Here is a 17,061-nt window from a genome sequence, read left to right on the forward strand (position 1 = left end):
ATGACCGTGGCTGGCAGGACAGTCCTGGGAGGCCTGGTGTCCCTGCATGGACGGGTAACTAACTTAACCATTGGCCAGTGTTTTAATGACTTGATATTATTTACCATTGTATGTACTGACACTGTTATTTACCCTCTGTTGTTGTGGTTGTGGTTGTTGTTGTTGTTGTTGTTCTCTGTTGTTGTGGTTGTTGTTGTTGTTGTTGTTCTCTGTTGTTGTGGTTGTGGTTGTGGTTGTTGTTGTTGTGGTGGTTGTTGTTGTTGTTGTTGTTGTTGTTGTTGTTATTCTCGGTTGTGGTTGTTGTTGTTGTGGTGGTTTTTGTTGTGTTTGTGTCAGGACCTGGCTGGTTTCCAGGCAGCCTATGATGACCTGGTGGCCATGGTGACTGACCCTGAGCGCAGGGAGTCAGTGGCTAGAGAACTGGCCACCATGGGGGTAAGTACATCCGGATAGATACTCTACACTGTCCATGTTTATTGTTACTTCATGACTTAATGGGGTTTATTAGGGTTAACTTACTAATTGATGTCTCTTTGTTTCTATTGTTTGGGTAAAGGTCTACCACCTCAATGTGATTGACGTGGTGTACGAGTACATCATCGTGGGACAGCTTATTGAGGACAACGCCCCACTTGAAATTGTGAGTGAATTCATACAAATGAGACGACATGCTGGTGTAGGTATTGATTGTACAGTTGGTTGACTGTAGATATTTCAATAGGGAGTATTTCTATCTACATGGAAATGGAGATGGAGTGGACATTGAGTTGATCTATTGTTTAAAAGGCTAATGGTTGTTGTTGATGTTGTTGTTGTTGTTGTTGTTGTTGTTTTCCTCCTAGGAGCAAGGTGGCGTGCTCGAGGCAATAGAGAAAGTCCTGAACTTTCTTCTTCTTGACACCACCTCACAGGATGACGCACGCCGTTGTAAGACGTATCTGCAGGTACACACATCACTTCCTCTTCCTGCTACTCTCTCACCTGACTTCCTGTCCCTGTAGGCAGTGGAGACGTAATGGTGCCTGTGTGTTTTGTGTTCTCAGGACCAGCTGATGCTTTTAATAGAGGAGATGTTTGGATGGGATGTGGGGTTGTTCTCCGAGCAGGACTGCCTCACCAGTCAAGTTAACAAGACTGTAAGGCTGCTAACCCAGAAGCTGGTTGGTGAGATGGAGGCAACCTCTGGCATCTTCCCTGGCACTGGCTCCGCCCCTGGCCCTGACCATGGCCTCACTCCTGGTCCTAGCACCATCCCTGACCATGACCTCACTCCTGACCCTAACACCGTCTCTGACCATGGCCTCGCCTCTGGCCCCAGCATCGTCCCTGACCATGGCCCCCTCCCTGGCCCTAGCACCATCCCTGGTCCTAGCACCATCCCCCAGGCTGACACGTCCTTCTTGGATGATTTCCTGGATGACGTTTGTCGCGGCCCTGGCCCCGCCTCGGGCAATTGTTCAGACGAGAATCTGGTAAACATTTCTAAACTTCTCTCCTCTCTGTTAACTATGATGTTGTATTGTTTAGTATTCAGTCCCTAATTGAAGATGCAGTCATTGTTAATACATTATGTGCCTGTGTAACAGAAAATTGAGGCAGAGGACATGAATGTGCATTTGTGTTTTGTGTTCTCAGGCAAGGCTGAATGCCTTACTGGATGAGTTTTTCAGCAGCTCACGCCCTGCCCCTGGCCCCCGCCCCTGTTCTCAGCGCAAGCTGAACCCCTCTCAGGGTGGGCTCTTAAGCAGACCTGGCCCCACCTCAGGCCCCGACTCTCCATCTGGCCCTGGCCCGGCCCCTGGCCCCCGCCCCTGTTCTCAGGCCAAGCCAAAGGGCCCCACCCCTGGCTCCGCCTCTGGTCACCCCGCCTCCGATCACCTTGCCTCAGGCCCTGTCTTTGCATCTGGCCCTGGCCTGGCCCCTGGCCCTTGTTCCAGTTCTCAGGCCAAGACGAAGGGCCCCGCCCCTGCATCTAGCCCTGGCCCCCGCCCCTGTTCTAAGACCAAGCCGAAGGGTCCCGCCCCTGCATCTGGCCTTTGCTTGGCCCCTGGCCCCCACCCCTGCTCTCAGGCCAAGCCGAAGAGCCTTGCCCCTGTATCTGGCCCTGGCCCCCACCGCTGCTCTCAGGCCATGCCGATGGGCCCCACCCCTGGCCCAGACTCCGCCCCTGGCAGTGGTTCCAAGGCCCAGGACCAGCTAAATTTATTTACATACTTGGGGATGATGTTCGCCATGTCCGTCACACCAAGGATGTCAGCCAAGCAGGAGGACTAACCCAGAGGCTTATTGATGTCCTGGAGGAGAACACCTCTCCTCTCTACACCTCCTCTTCTGGGATATACAAAATATTAAAACATCTTTAAATTCAACCAAAAAACCTGTTTAGCTGGTTAATTTAGGCATAGAATAGGCAAAGTAAAGCAGAGGTTTGGATTAAGATAAGCAACATGTTGCTTTAGAGCTTAAAGATAAGTAATAAGATGTGGAAGATAATATAAGTTAATGTGATATACTGGTGAAGGTGAAACAAAGTCAAATCAATTGAATTAAGTTAAATACATGTAGTAATGGAAGGTCAACATGTTATGGTGTAGTCGTGATAAAATAGTACACCCTACTGGTCAAAATTGGGAAAAGTTTACGGCACCGGGTAGCAAATGCTCCTCCAAGTCCCTATCCGATCCTCAACCGACCAATGGTAGAGCGCCGTTGAGTAAAGTTGAACACTAACCCACCAATCATTGAGCGAGGAATTTCAAACGTCATCTAATTTATACGGCTCCGGCGGCCACTATCGGTGAATCTCATGTACGACGTCCCTGTTACTCAGGTAAGTTTTATCCTCTTCATCCTTCGCTAGTTAGACATTTGTTAGGTATGTATAAAGCTGTGCCGATTTTGTCAAAAGATAAAAGATTGTCTGGAAATCAGCAACTGACCATACCATCGTTGACATATGCGGGATTTGGCTTGTTAATGTGTAATGACAACGTATTGACAACTTGTCAGTAGGCTAGCTGGCTAGCGCTAGCAGCTAACGGGTCTGGTGACACGGAGTTGAGAACGAACAAACATCCCATAAAAAGTGTACCCACACACTTAGAACAACGCTTTCTTAAAGGAATAATCCATAATACGTTGCAATTATTTTGAGTTGGGGGCTATCAACAAAGTTTTCTGTCATGGTTCATCAGCCCCCGCAAGCCGTGTCATCCGCCACCCTCCCCCTGCTGTCGGTAAGTTTAATAACAATTCCATCGAAACCTATGATGAAATTGATAATCCAAGTGATGTACATATCAGTTAACTTCATATAAGTTTTTTTGCAAGACACACATGGATAACACAGTTATAAAAACATGTAACACACGTACACAAAATGTTGATATAATTTCAGTGACAGCGGTTCATCCTTCCTGGAGAATCTGTTTGGTGACTGGGTGCAGAGGGGTACTGTGGTCAGGCTGGACATCCGACACTGGCTGCACCGCTGGGATGCTGTTGTCATCAAACAGAGCCACGCCGAGTACGGGGTGTTCATGAGTGCCTTGGCAGGTGCGGTGCTCGCCTACAACAAGGCGGACATGATGCTCCTAGTCCAGGCGGTCAGGAGTGGCAACCAAGAGCTGTACGCCAGGTATTCGGACGAGGAGATGATGGCGTTCCTCAAGCCTCACCAGGTCAGGTCGTATGTCAGGCGCATTACCCGTGGGGTTGTGGTAAGTGTGATATTGATCCATGTATGAATTTCATGAATAAGAAGCAAACATACTTGCTTATTTGATTCAACTGTACTGGACTAAGGTGTCACTCAGATCTAGTTTTGAAAATAAATGTAAGATCATTAGGAGTAACGACTGATTTAACACTGTGACGGCCCGCTGGCCTGTGCCTTTCCCTTCACCATATTTAACCCTCTGTTTGTCCTCGTTGTTTCTGTGAGTGTTTCAGGTGTGCAGACTCTACCTGTGTCATGCTGTTTCCTTTGTTTTGCCTTTGCTATCTTTTGTCTTTGTCATTTGGATTTGGTGCAGACGTTTTGCGCATTTGTTTGTTTGATAATTGCACCATATGGGAAAATAAAGCCAGTTTTGTTATTGGTAAAACCTACTCCGTCCATCAGTTGTGTTACACTCATTCTAGTTGTGACAACACTCAAAGCTGAGAATATATATGTTACAGGAGACCGCTTTGGTGATTGAGTCCATCATTGCCGAGTTCAGGGGACCAGCAGGCCTTGACATTAACGGAATCCACCTGTTCAAGTCGACAGAGGCAGTTGATGCTCACTGGGCAACTGCAAGCAAGCATCTCAGTTGCATGCAGGTGAGTTAATGTCTTTGCAGTCATCGTGTGTCATTATAAAACCATTCAAACTTGTATGGCAAAATTTCAAAGGACACCAGAATAAATAAGGAACTTGCAATTCGTTGTGCTTTACAGGATCCCCCTGGCATACAGCTGTATGTTTCTGTGAAGGTGGTGGTGCTGAATGGCGTTCGGCTGAACAAGCACAGGTGCCGGCGAGGCAGTAACTCTTTGGAGGGGTTTCACGCACACCTGTACAATACCATTCCTTCACAGAGAGATTATGCCATTCCAAGTGAGTCATTAAAAAAAAAAACACTTCGATATAGCGTAGTTTCAATGATGCATTTTATTTCACAGCTTTAGTCATCGCTTCTAAGCATATACAATAACAGTCAAAATGGTCATGTGTTTCAGGTATACCTGATGGCCTTTGCTGTGCAGTGGAACAACCGCATGGCATCACTCCGGGTTGCTGGTGGTCAGGGTCGGCAGACGTCGTGCGACAGATCCAGCGCATCAATCATCAGGCCGAGGTTCTCTTCGGCAAGGATCACGTCCTGGAGCCCAACTTTGCTGCTCCAATGCCCGTCCCTGATGCGTACGAGCACCCAGACGAGGAGGAGCTCCTTGGCGTGGAGTATGCCATGTACCAGTCCACCAGCTTCACTGCTAGGGACTACTATGTCCAGAAAGGTACAGTACTTAATCACACACTTACGCAAGGTTATCCTTAGTTATCCATAGTTTTTCATGCATATTCTAGCAATGACGACGAACATGGTATAAAGTTACGTTTTAGAAGCAAAGAAACCGTGCATATTATTGAATGAATCCACAAGTGGTTGTTGTAACTACGCAGACACATTTGTGATTAGTACAATTACATATTTGCAGTTGAGGAAGAGCAGTCTCGTGAGGAGTCAGAGTCGGAGTCGGTTGAACAGGAACAAGGTGAAGATGAGGAGATGGCAGACGAGGGTCTTGGCATGTCTGCAGAGTCAGAGGAGGATCCTATTGACAGCGTCTGTAGGAAGCATGCCATCCTAACCCAGGCAGAACAGGTGGAGGAGGAGGATAGTCCTGCTCTGCAAGATGTGCTCATGAGCCAGAGACATCTGCATCTGCCAGGAATAGAGGAAGTGGAGGCACTGGCCTTGCTGCTTCTAGAACTGGCAGACAACAGCGACCTCCACCTAGTGCCAGCCGACCTCAGGCAGAAGATCGCCACCGCCACCAGCTCTCTTCACGAGCACGACAAGACCGCCGCCCGATTCGTCAAACAGTACGAGTCCAGGTGGGGCTACACCTTGTTTGGTCGGTGCCTTGTTTGAGTCAAAGTGTTTCAAAGTGTTTTAGCAAGTAGAGCAATACAGTCAGCCTATTTATTTATATTGTAGTTAAAAATGCACTTTGTTGTATCTTTTTTATACAAACATGTTCTGGTCTATGTCCAATATCCGGTCCAATCTAACCTCTGTTTCAATCTAACACAATTCATTTACATACCCTTTATTGTTAGTTTATGTTCAATTAATCTGTGTTTTTGTCATGCGTGTCCTCGTGCCGTTCTTTTGCGTGCATGTCCTTGTGATGTTTGTATGTCTTTGTCAGCTCCATGTTTAACTAAATGTTTGCAAATGTTTGTAAATGTTTGTCTCTTGTCATCTCACTCATGGCCTGTACCTTGACGTGGTGAGTGGGCTTTCAACTAAACAGGTCTGCCTACTTGTGTTTGTGTGTCATAAAAATAATATATCTGTGCCCCATACATGGAATCTGAGTGCATATGTAGTAAATGGAAAAATGTGCATGTTGAAACCTTTACATTGGGTTCTTTGTAAATTTTGAATGCATTTTCGTTTCACAAAATGCACTGTTCTCATGTCTCATTCAGTAACTGTTGGTGACCATCTGTGGCATTTTAGCAACCACACTCTCGCAGTTCGTTGGGACGAAACACATTCTAGTTAAAGAATAAAACTGTAATACTATTTGGTAATTTGTGAATAACATTTTTAAGTAATAATATAAATAAAAGTATTATAAAAGTATTTCAAGTATTTTGGAGTCTCTGTATGCTTGGGTTTCAGAAAAAAAGAGGAGGGTGGGACATGTCAAAAATGATTGTAGGTCAAACACCTAGAGTATAAGCTCTAAGAAAATACTTTTACCAACACCCAGTTTATTAATTATGGGCTGCATGGTAAGTAGGATGGTGGGGCATATCTCATGTCACACATCATAACACGAGGTGCAAGCATTCAGAAATGGTATGGTTTGTATGATCAGTTTCCCCTTATAAAGGGGAAATACACTATGGTATTTTTTGGTCAAAGCAATGCATCAATGGTGATCAAGTATTATAGACTACAATTTAATCTGACTCCAATAAGATTAGTAGGTTGACCTCGAATGTAGTTTATCAACTAATAACACATGAGTAAGGCTAAGAAGGGCTACGGAGGAAAGAGATATGAATGGTGGTTTATTTAACAGTTACCAATAACCTTAAATGTAACCAAGTAAACCAAATGAAAGAAATCAAGTTACATAGGTTAAAACCAGATAAAACAGAGAAGTTGTCTTTGTGTCTTCTCCCAGACAATAAAGTTGAATCTAATCTAATCCGGGAATGGCTCATGACCCCCCCAAGTCCCTATTGCTCAACCTGGGATCGGACGAAAATTGATCAGAAAGAAGGACGCCCCCTGGTGTTCACTGGCCTGAAGTTTTATTTACAGAAATGTCATGTATAAGAATTGATTGAAATCCACTTGGCTGCTGAATGTTGTTTGCATTATTTGCATAGTTTGAGTTGATGTAGATGATTAGATTAGATTAGATTAGATTAGATTAGATTAGATTCAACTTTATTGTCATTGCCAAGCCAGTGAGAGACTCTTATTGTGATGGGAATTCTTTGGGGATTCTGATTGGCTGAGAGGGGAGAGCGCGTATTGGGTGGGAGGGGGGAGTCCTGGTCCGAGAGAGCGGGAGAAAAGGAGGACCACGATCTTGCTCTTCTCTTTGATTTATTTTTCCCATGAAAGTTAGGGCACAGTCTGGATATTAAACTATCGCTTTGCACTGGAGTGCCCACGTCTATCTTTATACATACGGCCTTACAGAATTGGTGACAGCGGTGGTCTTTTTACTAAGGAAAGGACGGACTAACGTCGAAATCCATGGACTAGTCACTAGTGGATGTTCTTTGGATGTTTGTCTGCGCAGCTAACTTGCTAGGACTTGCATCGTGAGTCGACACGGACATATACAACCAGTTGATTCGGACTGCTACATTAAATAACTTTGGGACTTTTTGTTAATATCTCAGTGAGTGACTATTCGTTTTACTGTGTGTAGCTCGTTTATACGCAAATGAGTTGCTTTTCCCAGCCACAGTCATGACCATGTGCTTTCTTGCTGTAGACTAGCCCCCAGCTCCCTGCTAGCTATCTTAAGTGCGCACGTTTTGTGTTTTTTCTCGTGATAGCCTTGTGCCAACTGACTGTGCACCATTGTTTCATGGACAATAGTCTTCAAAGCTGTGGAGTTATGCGTGATACTACATGAGGACATTGAACACATGGACAGGACTGTATTGGATTGAACATGCAGCTGTTTGTTGGAGTGAACGTGTCAGATGGAGAAACTAGAAATTGACAGTGGCAGACGACACGTTTTCACATGGCGGACGCAACAGGGAATGGACCAATGGGCCTGCCATGCCGGGGGAGATGGAGTAGTGTGCTGCGTCGCTCACCGGCCCCGCAGACCACAGATCGACCGGCCCACCTGGAAACCTCTCTATGACGTTATGATTCATGAGAAGAAGTCCGCTTGGGTGGCGGAAGAGGTTGTAGACAATGGCATGTACTTGGTCTAGTTTGTGTTATGCTTGTGTGATACTCGACTATGCATGGCAAAAACTGAGGGCTCGGTAAACGTCACTCGCTACATCCTCCGTATCATTCATGCACAATAACTGCGCAGACACCTCCAACTTGTCCCATTATAATTGCAACTTTATTTGCGCAATATCAGCGCATCCACAGTTTGAAACACATAGCGGCTGTCACATACCCGGCATCTCATTCATTCATTCAGTGATACAGAATAAACACAAGTAGCGAACGTAATCTCAGGTAATAATAAAAACGTAGAATAAAGTATAGAAAGGGAACATGTCCGGGCGTACAAAAAGACGTCAGCTTACCGACGAGGAAATAAGGGAGTTATTTTTGGACGTGGATGCTGAAGATGCTGCTGACGAACCTGCGCTAAATGAAGTTGAACCAGACGAGCAGTCATCGGACGATGAGGAGCTGCCAGAGAACCTGACGGCCCTTGATGAAGCGTGAGGTGTTTTCTTGGAGGAAGGGGGACTTCAGGCCAAAGGCCATCAGGTTTTCAAGGGGGTTGTCAGGGTTAAGGAGGCAGCCAGGAAAATAGCACAGATGCAGAATGCTTCAAAATGTTTATCACCCCCTCCACTATTTAGTCTATAGTGACTGAAACAAACTGCTATGCCCAGTCACTGAGGGTAAATGGTTAGCTAAATGGGTGGATACAACTGTGGCAGAGCAGTCTTTTTCTCTATACTTTTTCTCATGGGTCTCGTGAAAAAACAGAATGTTAGAGACTACTTTACCACCAATCCAATGCTATCGACCCCCTTCTTTGGTACCATCTTCTCCCAGGACCGCTTCCTCCTGCTAATGAGAGCCCTGCATTTAGCGTAGAGGCGGCCCAATGCAGCCCAATTATTCAGGCTTTTAATCAAATTTTTTATCCCCACCAAAATTCATTCAGGCAACGAAGCAGTTGCTGCTTCGGACGTCATATGTCACGTGATTTTTTTCGCACCAAAGCAAGCTTTGAAGCAGTGCTTCGATAAAATTGTTGGTCAGTGTTTGACGTATCGAAGCTTCAGTGTCAAACTGCCATCACTAGATAAGACGTCCGCTTGGGTGGCGGAAGAGGTTGTAGACAATGGCACATTGTAGACAAAGGCTGGCCTTTTTCTATATTTCCTGTGTGTGAGAATGAAACTCTGTTGGTGGCTGAGGCTATGCCCGAGGTGACATCGGCTGTGGTCGTGGAGGCAGTAGATGCTGCCCCCAAAGCCAAGCTGTTTTTTTGGGTTGAACTTAGACGTTGTTGCCTTAAGACTAAGAAGGCAACGATATGCAGCAGGACAGGATGCAGAGGTCCCCTGTGGCTGCTGCTTCCCCTACTGGGAACTTTTTGAAATACATTATTAATAAATAAGATATTTTCTGAAAACACTCTTGTTTATATTTTTCTTTCATAGTTGGCTTAGAAATATAGGATAGATAGGTGCCTGGCTGGTAATTTACCCTAATAGCCTACTGAAAAGTGTCTGCAGTGAGAGTTTAGTTAGTTTAGTTTATTAGGATCCCATTAGCTGTGGGCTCATGCAGCAGCTATCCTGAGGTCCACACATAACATAAAACACATGACAAAATAGGCTACAGAACAGTTACAGACTAATTATAGGAGAGTAACACTGATTAACACAAAGACAATACTACATTAATTTAAATCAAGTGTACAGTAAACATGTTCCCCACGAATGATGTAGTTCTCTTCTATAAAAGGAGAGTGATGGAGAAGCCTGATAATGAAGCAAGACGTTTATTCATAAACGTTTTACTATGACACTCTGGTTGTCTCTGTTATACAGCTCTGTGTGCCCGTTGTGCACACTCATAGGGTGGTCTTTTTTCTTGGTGCCTTCTGTGACCACATTTTTTAATTTTTATTTGGGCACCATTAGGCTGCTATCATACTTACTCTATTGATATGACGCCTTCACTTCACCAGTAGGCTGCACAGGCAAATTATTTGGTTACAAATGTGACTGGCTAATAAACCTTACTATAGGCCAAGTTTCAGGATTAAATGATGCTGCATAACAGACTTCACTCACAAAATATTATTCCCAAATTTGTTTGCTATAGGCCTACTGCATGAGTAGCCAGACAGAAAAGCGTGGAGTACTTATTTGATTAATTATCAGTCATGCACACACACTACCCTGTGCCTGTTACAGAGAATATGATTGCTTACTATAAATATAAATCAAATTAATCTGAAATATTCAAGATCAAGCAGGTAGTTATGACAAGAAATGCATTACTGTAAAACACAAAAATGCCAACAAAAACAGTTTTTCTCGATTGCTTGAGCACATTTCTTGAAACAGTATTAAACCTTTCAAAACAGTTAGCACATTCCCGTAAATATATAACACATGTGCCAAAACACCACATTTCTTTTGCAAAATGGTACTATAACTCAAAGCTTACTAAATCAGTGCATTAAAGTATCCTTTGTCATCTAATGAGAAGTTCATTCCACCAAACAGTAAGAATTTCACTCAGCAGAAAAACTTACTACTATATACTGTAGTTTATGGTAGTACTGCACCTGTTACAGAGAATATGATTGCTTACAATAAATATAAATCAAATTCATCTAAACTACTCAGAATCAAGCAGGTAAATTGCATTACTCTAGAACACAAAAAGTGCCAACAAAAACATTTACAGTGATCTATTCTCTCCTGTCTGCCAGGCCACACGTTACGTTACTGATGTGACCTGTTTCATTTGTGATTACAGAATGATTGTTAGTTGAACTGCAAGGTGCAGTTCAAGGGGAAGGCATAAAAAAGTACTGTCCCCAGCGTGATTCGAACCAGCAACATTCGGGTTACAAGTCGGTGACCCTTTTATGTCATTTTCGTTTCACAAAATGCACTGTTCTCATGTCTCATTCAGTAACTGTTGGTGACCATCTGTGGCATTTTAGCAACCACACTCTCGCAGTTCGTTGGGACGAAACACATTCTAGTTAAAGAATAAAACTGTAATACTATTTGGTAATTTGTGAATAACATTTTTAAGTAATAATATAAATAAAAGTATTATAAAAGTATTTCAAGTATTTTGGAGTCTCTGTATGCTTGGGTTTCAGAAAAAAAGAGGAGGGTGGGACATGTCAAAAATGATTGTAGGTCAAACACCTAGAGTATAAGCTCTAAGAAAATACTTTTACCAACACCCAGTTTATTAATTATGGGCTGCATGGTAAGTAGGATGGTGGGGCATATCTCATGTCACACATCATAACACGAGGTGCAAGCATTCAGAAATGGTATGGTTTGTATGATCAGTTTCCCCTTATAAAGGGGAAATACACTATGGTATTTTTTGGTCAAAGCAATGCATCAATGGTGATCAAGTATTATAGACTACAATTTAATCTGACTCCAATAAGATTAGTAGGTTGACCTCGAATGTAGTTTATCAACTAATAACACATGAGTAAGGCTAAGAAGGGCTACGGAGGAAAGAGATATGAATGGTGGTTTATTTAACAGTTACCAATAACCTTAAATGTAACCAAGTAAACCAAATGAAAGAAATCAAGTTACATAGGTTAAAACCAGATAAAACAGAGAAGTTGTCTTTGTGTCTTCTCCCAGACAATAAAGTTGAATCTAATCTAATCCGGGAATGGCTCATGACCCCCCCAAGTCCCTATTGCTCAACCTGGGATCGGACGAAAATTGATCAGAAAGAAGGACGCCCCCTGGTGTTCACTGGCCTGAAGTTTTATTTACAGAAATGTCATGTATAAGAATTGATTGAAATCCACTTGGCTGCTGAATGTTGTTTGCATTATTTGCATAGTTTGAGTTGATGTAGATGATTAGATTAGATTAGATTAGATTAGATTAGATTAGATTCAACTTTATTGTCATTGCCAAGCCAGTGAGAGACTCTTATTGTGATGGGAATTCTTTGGGGATTCTGATTGGCTGAGAGGGGAGAGCGCGTATTGGGTGGGAGGGGGGAGTCCTGGTCCGAGAGAGCGGGAGAAAAGGAGGACCACGATCTTGCTCTTCTCTTTGATTTATTTTTCCCATGAAAGTTAGGGCACAGTCTGGATATTAAACTATCGCTTTGCACTGGAGTGCCCACGTCTATCTTTATACATACGGCCTTACAGAATTGGTGACAGCGGTGGTCTTTTTACTAAGGAAAGGACGGACTAACGTCGAAATCCATGGACTAGTCACTAGTGGATGTTCTTTGGATGTTTGTCTGCGCAGCTAACTTGCTAGGACTTGCATCGTGAGTCGACACGGACATATACAACCAGTTGATTCGGACTGCTACATTAAATAACTTTGGGACTTTTTGTTAATATCTCAGTGAGTGACTATTCGTTTTACTGTGTGTAGCTCGTTTATACGCAAATGAGTTGCTTTTCCCAGCCACAGTCATGACCATGTGCTTTCTTGCTGTAGACTAGCCCCCAGCTCCCTGCTAGCTATCTTAAGTGCGCACGTTTTGTGTTTTTTCTCGTGATAGCCTTGTGCCAACTGACTGTGCACCATTGTTTCATGGACAATAGTCTTCAAAGCTGTGGAGTTATGCGTGATACTACATGAGGACATTGAACACATGGACAGGACTGTATTGGATTGAACATGCAGCTGTTTGTTGGAGTGAACGTGTCAGATGGAGAAACTAGAAATTGACAGTGGCAGACGACACGTTTTCACATGGCGGACGCAACAGGGAATGGACCAATGGGCCTGCCATGCCGGGGGAGATGGAGTAGTGTGCTGCGTCGCTCACCGGCCCCGCAGACCACAGATCGACCGGCCCACCTGGAAACCTCTCTATGACGTTATGATTCATGAGAAGAAGTCCGCTTGGGTGGCGGAAGAGGTTGTAGACAATGGCATGTACTTGGTCTAGTTTGTGTTATGCTTGTGTGATACTCGACTATGCATGGCAAAAACTGAGGGCTCGGTAAACGTCACTCGCTACATCCTCCGTATCATTCATGCACAATAACTGCGCAGACACCTCCAACTTGTCCCATTATAATTGCAACTTTATTTGCGCAATATCAGCGCATCCACAGTTTGAAACACATAGCGGCTGTCACATACCCGGCATCTCATTCATTCATTCAGTGATACAGAATAAACACAAGTAGCGAACGTAATCTCAGGTAATAATAAAAACGTAGAATAAAGTATAGAAAGGGAACATGTCCGGGCGTACAAAAAGACGTCAGCTTACCGACGAGGAAATAAGGGAGTTATTTTTGGACGTGGATGCTGAAGATGCTGCTGACGAACCTGCGCTAAATGAAGTTGAACCAGACGAGCAGTCATCGGACGATGAGGAGCTGCCAGAGAACCTGACGGCCCTTGATGAAGCGTGAGGTGTTTTCTTGGAGGAAGGGGGACTTCAGGCCAAAGGCCATCAGGTTTTCAAGGGGGTTGTCAGGGTTAAGGAGGCAGCCAGGAAAATAGCACAGATGCAGAATGCTTCAAAATGTTTATCACCCCCTCCACTATTTAGTCTATAGTGACTGAAACAAACTGCTATGCCCAGTCACTGAGGGTAAATGGTTAGCTAAATGGGTGGATACAACTGTGGCAGAGCAGTCTTTTTCTCTATACTTTTTCTCATGGGTCTCGTGAAAAAACAGAATGTTAGAGACTACTTTACCACCAATCCAATGCTATCGACCCCCTTCTTTGGTACCATCTTCTCCCAGGACCGCTTCCTCCTGCTAATGAGAGCCCTGCATTTAGCGTAGAGGCGGCCCAATGCAGCCCAATTATTCAGGCTTTTAATCAAATTTTTTATCCCCACCAAAATTCATTCAGGCAACGAAGCAGTTGCTGCTTCGGACGTCATATGTCACGTGATTTTTTTCGCACCAAAGCAAGCTTTGAAGCAGTGCTTCGATAAAATTGTTGGTCAGTGTTTGACGTATCGAAGCTTCAGTGTCAAACTGCCATCACTAGATAAGACGTCCGCTTGGGTGGCGGAAGAGGTTGTAGACAATGGCACATTGTAGACAAAGGCTGGCCTTTTTCTATATTTCCTGTGTGTGAGAATGAAACTCTGTTGGTGGCTGAGGCTATGCCCGAGGTGACATCGGCTGTGGTCGTGGAGGCAGTAGATGCTGCCCCCAAAGCCAAGCTGTTTTTTTGGGTTGAACTTAGACGTTGTTGCCTTAAGACTAAGAAGGCAACGATATGCAGCAGGACAGGATGCAGAGGTCCCCTGTGGCTGCTGCTTCCCCTACTGGGAACTTTTTGAAATACATTATTAATAAATAAGATATTTTCTGAAAACACTCTTGTTTATATTTTTCTTTCATAGTTGGCTTAGAAATATAGGATAGATAGGTGCCTGGCTGGTAATTTACCCTAATAGCCTACTGAAAAGTGTCTGCAGTGAGAGTTTAGTTAGTTTAGTTTATTAGGATCCCATTAGCTGTGGGCTCATGCAGCAGCTATCCTGAGGTCCACACATAACATAAAACACATGACAAAATAGGCTACAGAACAGTTACAGACTAATTATAGGAGAGTAACACTGATTAACACAAAGACAATACTACATTAATTTAAATCAAGTGTACAGTAAACATGTTCCCCACGAATGATGTAGTTCTCTTCTATAAAAGGAGAGTGATGGAGAAGCCTGATAATGAAGCAAGACGTTTATTCATAAACGTTTTACTATGACACTCTGGTTGTCTCTGTTATACAGCTCTGTGTGCCCGTTGTGCACACTCATAGGGTGGTCTTTTTTCTTGGTGCCTTCTGTGACCACATTTTTTAATTTTTATTTGGGCACCATTAGGCTGCTATCATACTTACTCTATTGATATGACGCCTTCACTTCACCAGTAGGCTGCACAGGCAAATTATTTGGTTACAAATGTGACTGGCTAATAAACCTTACTATAGGCCAAGTTTCAGGATTAAATGATGCTGCATAACAGACTTCACTCACAAAATATTATTCCCAAATTTGTTTGCTATAGGCCTACTGCATGAGTAGCCAGACAGAAAAGCGTGGAGTACTTATTTGATTAATTATCAGTCATGCACACACACTACCCTGTGCCTGTTACAGAGAATATGATTGCTTACTATAAATATAAATCAAATTAATCTGAAATATTCAAGATCAAGCAGGTAGTTATGACAAGAAATGCATTACTGTAAAACACAAAAATGCCAACAAAAACAGTTTTTCTCGATTGCTTGAGCACATTTCTTGAAACAGTATTAAACCTTTCAAAACAGTTAGCACATTCCCGTAAATATATAACACATGTGCCAAAACACCACATTTCTTTTGCAAAATGGTACTATAACTCAAAGCTTACTAAATCAGTGCATTAAAGTATCCTTTGTCATCTAATGAGAAGTTCATTCCACCAAACAGTAAGAATTTCACTCAGCAGAAAAACTTACTACTATATACTGTAGTTTATGGTAGTACTGCACCTGTTACAGAGAATATGATTGCTTACAATAAATATAAATCAAATTCATCTAAACTACTCAGAATCAAGCAGGTAAATTGCATTACTCTAGAACACAAAAAGTGCCAACAAAAACATTTACAGTGATCTATTCTCTCCTGTCTGCCAGGCCACACGTTACGTTACTGATGTGACCTGTTTCATTTGTGATTACAGAATGATTGTTAGTTGAACTGCAAGGTGCAGTTCAAGGGGAAGGCATAAAAAAGTACTGTCCCCAGCGTGATTCGAACCAGCAACATTCGGGTTACAAGTCGGTGACCCTTTTATGTCATTTTCGTTTCACAAAATGCACTGTTCTCATGTCTCATTCAGTAACTGTTGGTGACCATCTGTGGCATTTTAGCAACCACACTCTCGCAGTTCGTTGGGACGAAACACATTCTAGTTAAAGAATAAAACTGTAATACTATTTGGTAATTTGTGAATAACATTTTTAAGTAATAATATAAATAAAAGTATTATAAAAGTATTTCAAGTATTTTGGAGTCTCTGTATGCTTGGGTTTCAGAAAAAAAGAGGAGGGTGGGACATGTCAAAAATGATTGTAGGTCAAACACCTAGAGTATAAGCTCTAAGAAAATACTTTTACCAACACCCAGTTTATTAATTATGGGCTGCATGGTAAGTAGGATGGTGGGGCATATCTCATGTCACACATCATAACACGAGGTGCAAGCATTCAGAAATGGTATGGTTTGTATGATCAGTTTCCCCTTATAAAGGGGAAATACACTATGGTATTTTTTGGTCAAAGCAATGCATCAATGGTGATCAAGTATTATAGACTACAATTTAATCTGACTCCAATAAGATTAGTAGGTTGACCTCGAATGTAGTTTATCAACTAATAACACATGAGTAAGGCTAAGAAGGGCTACGGAGGAAAGAGATATGAATGGTGGTTTATTTAACAGTTACCAATAACCTTAAATGTAACCAAGTAAACCAAATGAAAGAAATCAAGTTACATAGGTTAAAACCAGATAAAACAGAGAAGTTGTCTTTGTGTCTTCTCCCAGACAATAAAGTTGAATCTAATCTAATCCGGGAATGGCTCATGACCCCCCCAAGTCCCTATTGCTCAACCTGGGATCGGACGAAAATTGATCAGAAAGAAGGACGCCCCCTGGTGTTCACTGGCCTGAAGTTTTATTTACAGAAATGTCATGTATAAGAATTGATTGAAATCCACTTGGCTGCTGAATGTTGTTTGCATTATTTGCATAGTTTGAGTTGATGTAGATGATTAGATTAGATTAGATTAGATTAGATTAGATTAGATTCAACTTTATTGTCATTGCCAAGCCAGTGAGAGACTCTTATTGTGATGGGAATTCTTTGGGG

The 17,061-nt window shown here is 43.0% G+C and overlaps 2 protein-coding genes across 2 annotated transcripts; both read left to right on the forward strand.

Annotated features, from left to right (window-relative positions):
- Positions 1-319: 319 nt before the first annotated feature.
- Positions 320-2,274, forward strand: LOC310822371 (uncharacterized protein; the record flags this gene model as incomplete). Its single annotated transcript, XM_083694709.1, has 5 exons — positions 320-435; positions 557-640; positions 843-944; positions 1,044-1,472; positions 1,636-2,274. The coding sequence occupies exons 1-5, from the start codon at positions 379-381 to the stop codon at positions 2,272-2,274; spliced, it is 1,311 nt and encodes a 436-aa protein (XP_083550835.1). The 5' UTR covers positions 320-378.
- Positions 2,275-4,173: 1,899 nt separating this feature from the next.
- Positions 4,174-8,672, forward strand: LOC310822372 (uncharacterized protein; the record flags this gene model as incomplete). Its single annotated transcript, XM_083694710.1, has 5 exons — positions 4,174-4,326; positions 4,444-4,603; positions 4,726-5,004; positions 5,206-5,337; positions 8,572-8,672. The coding sequence occupies 5 exons, from the start codon at positions 4,174-4,176 to the stop codon at positions 8,670-8,672; spliced, it is 825 nt and encodes a 274-aa protein (XP_083550836.1).
- Between the last annotated feature and the right edge of the window lie 8,389 nt (positions 8,673-17,061).

Source organism: Argentina silus (assembly GCF_951799395.1).
Source record: "Argentina silus genome assembly, chromosome: X".
Taxonomy (NCBI): domain Eukaryota; kingdom Metazoa; phylum Chordata; class Actinopteri; order Argentiniformes; family Argentinidae; genus Argentina; species Argentina silus.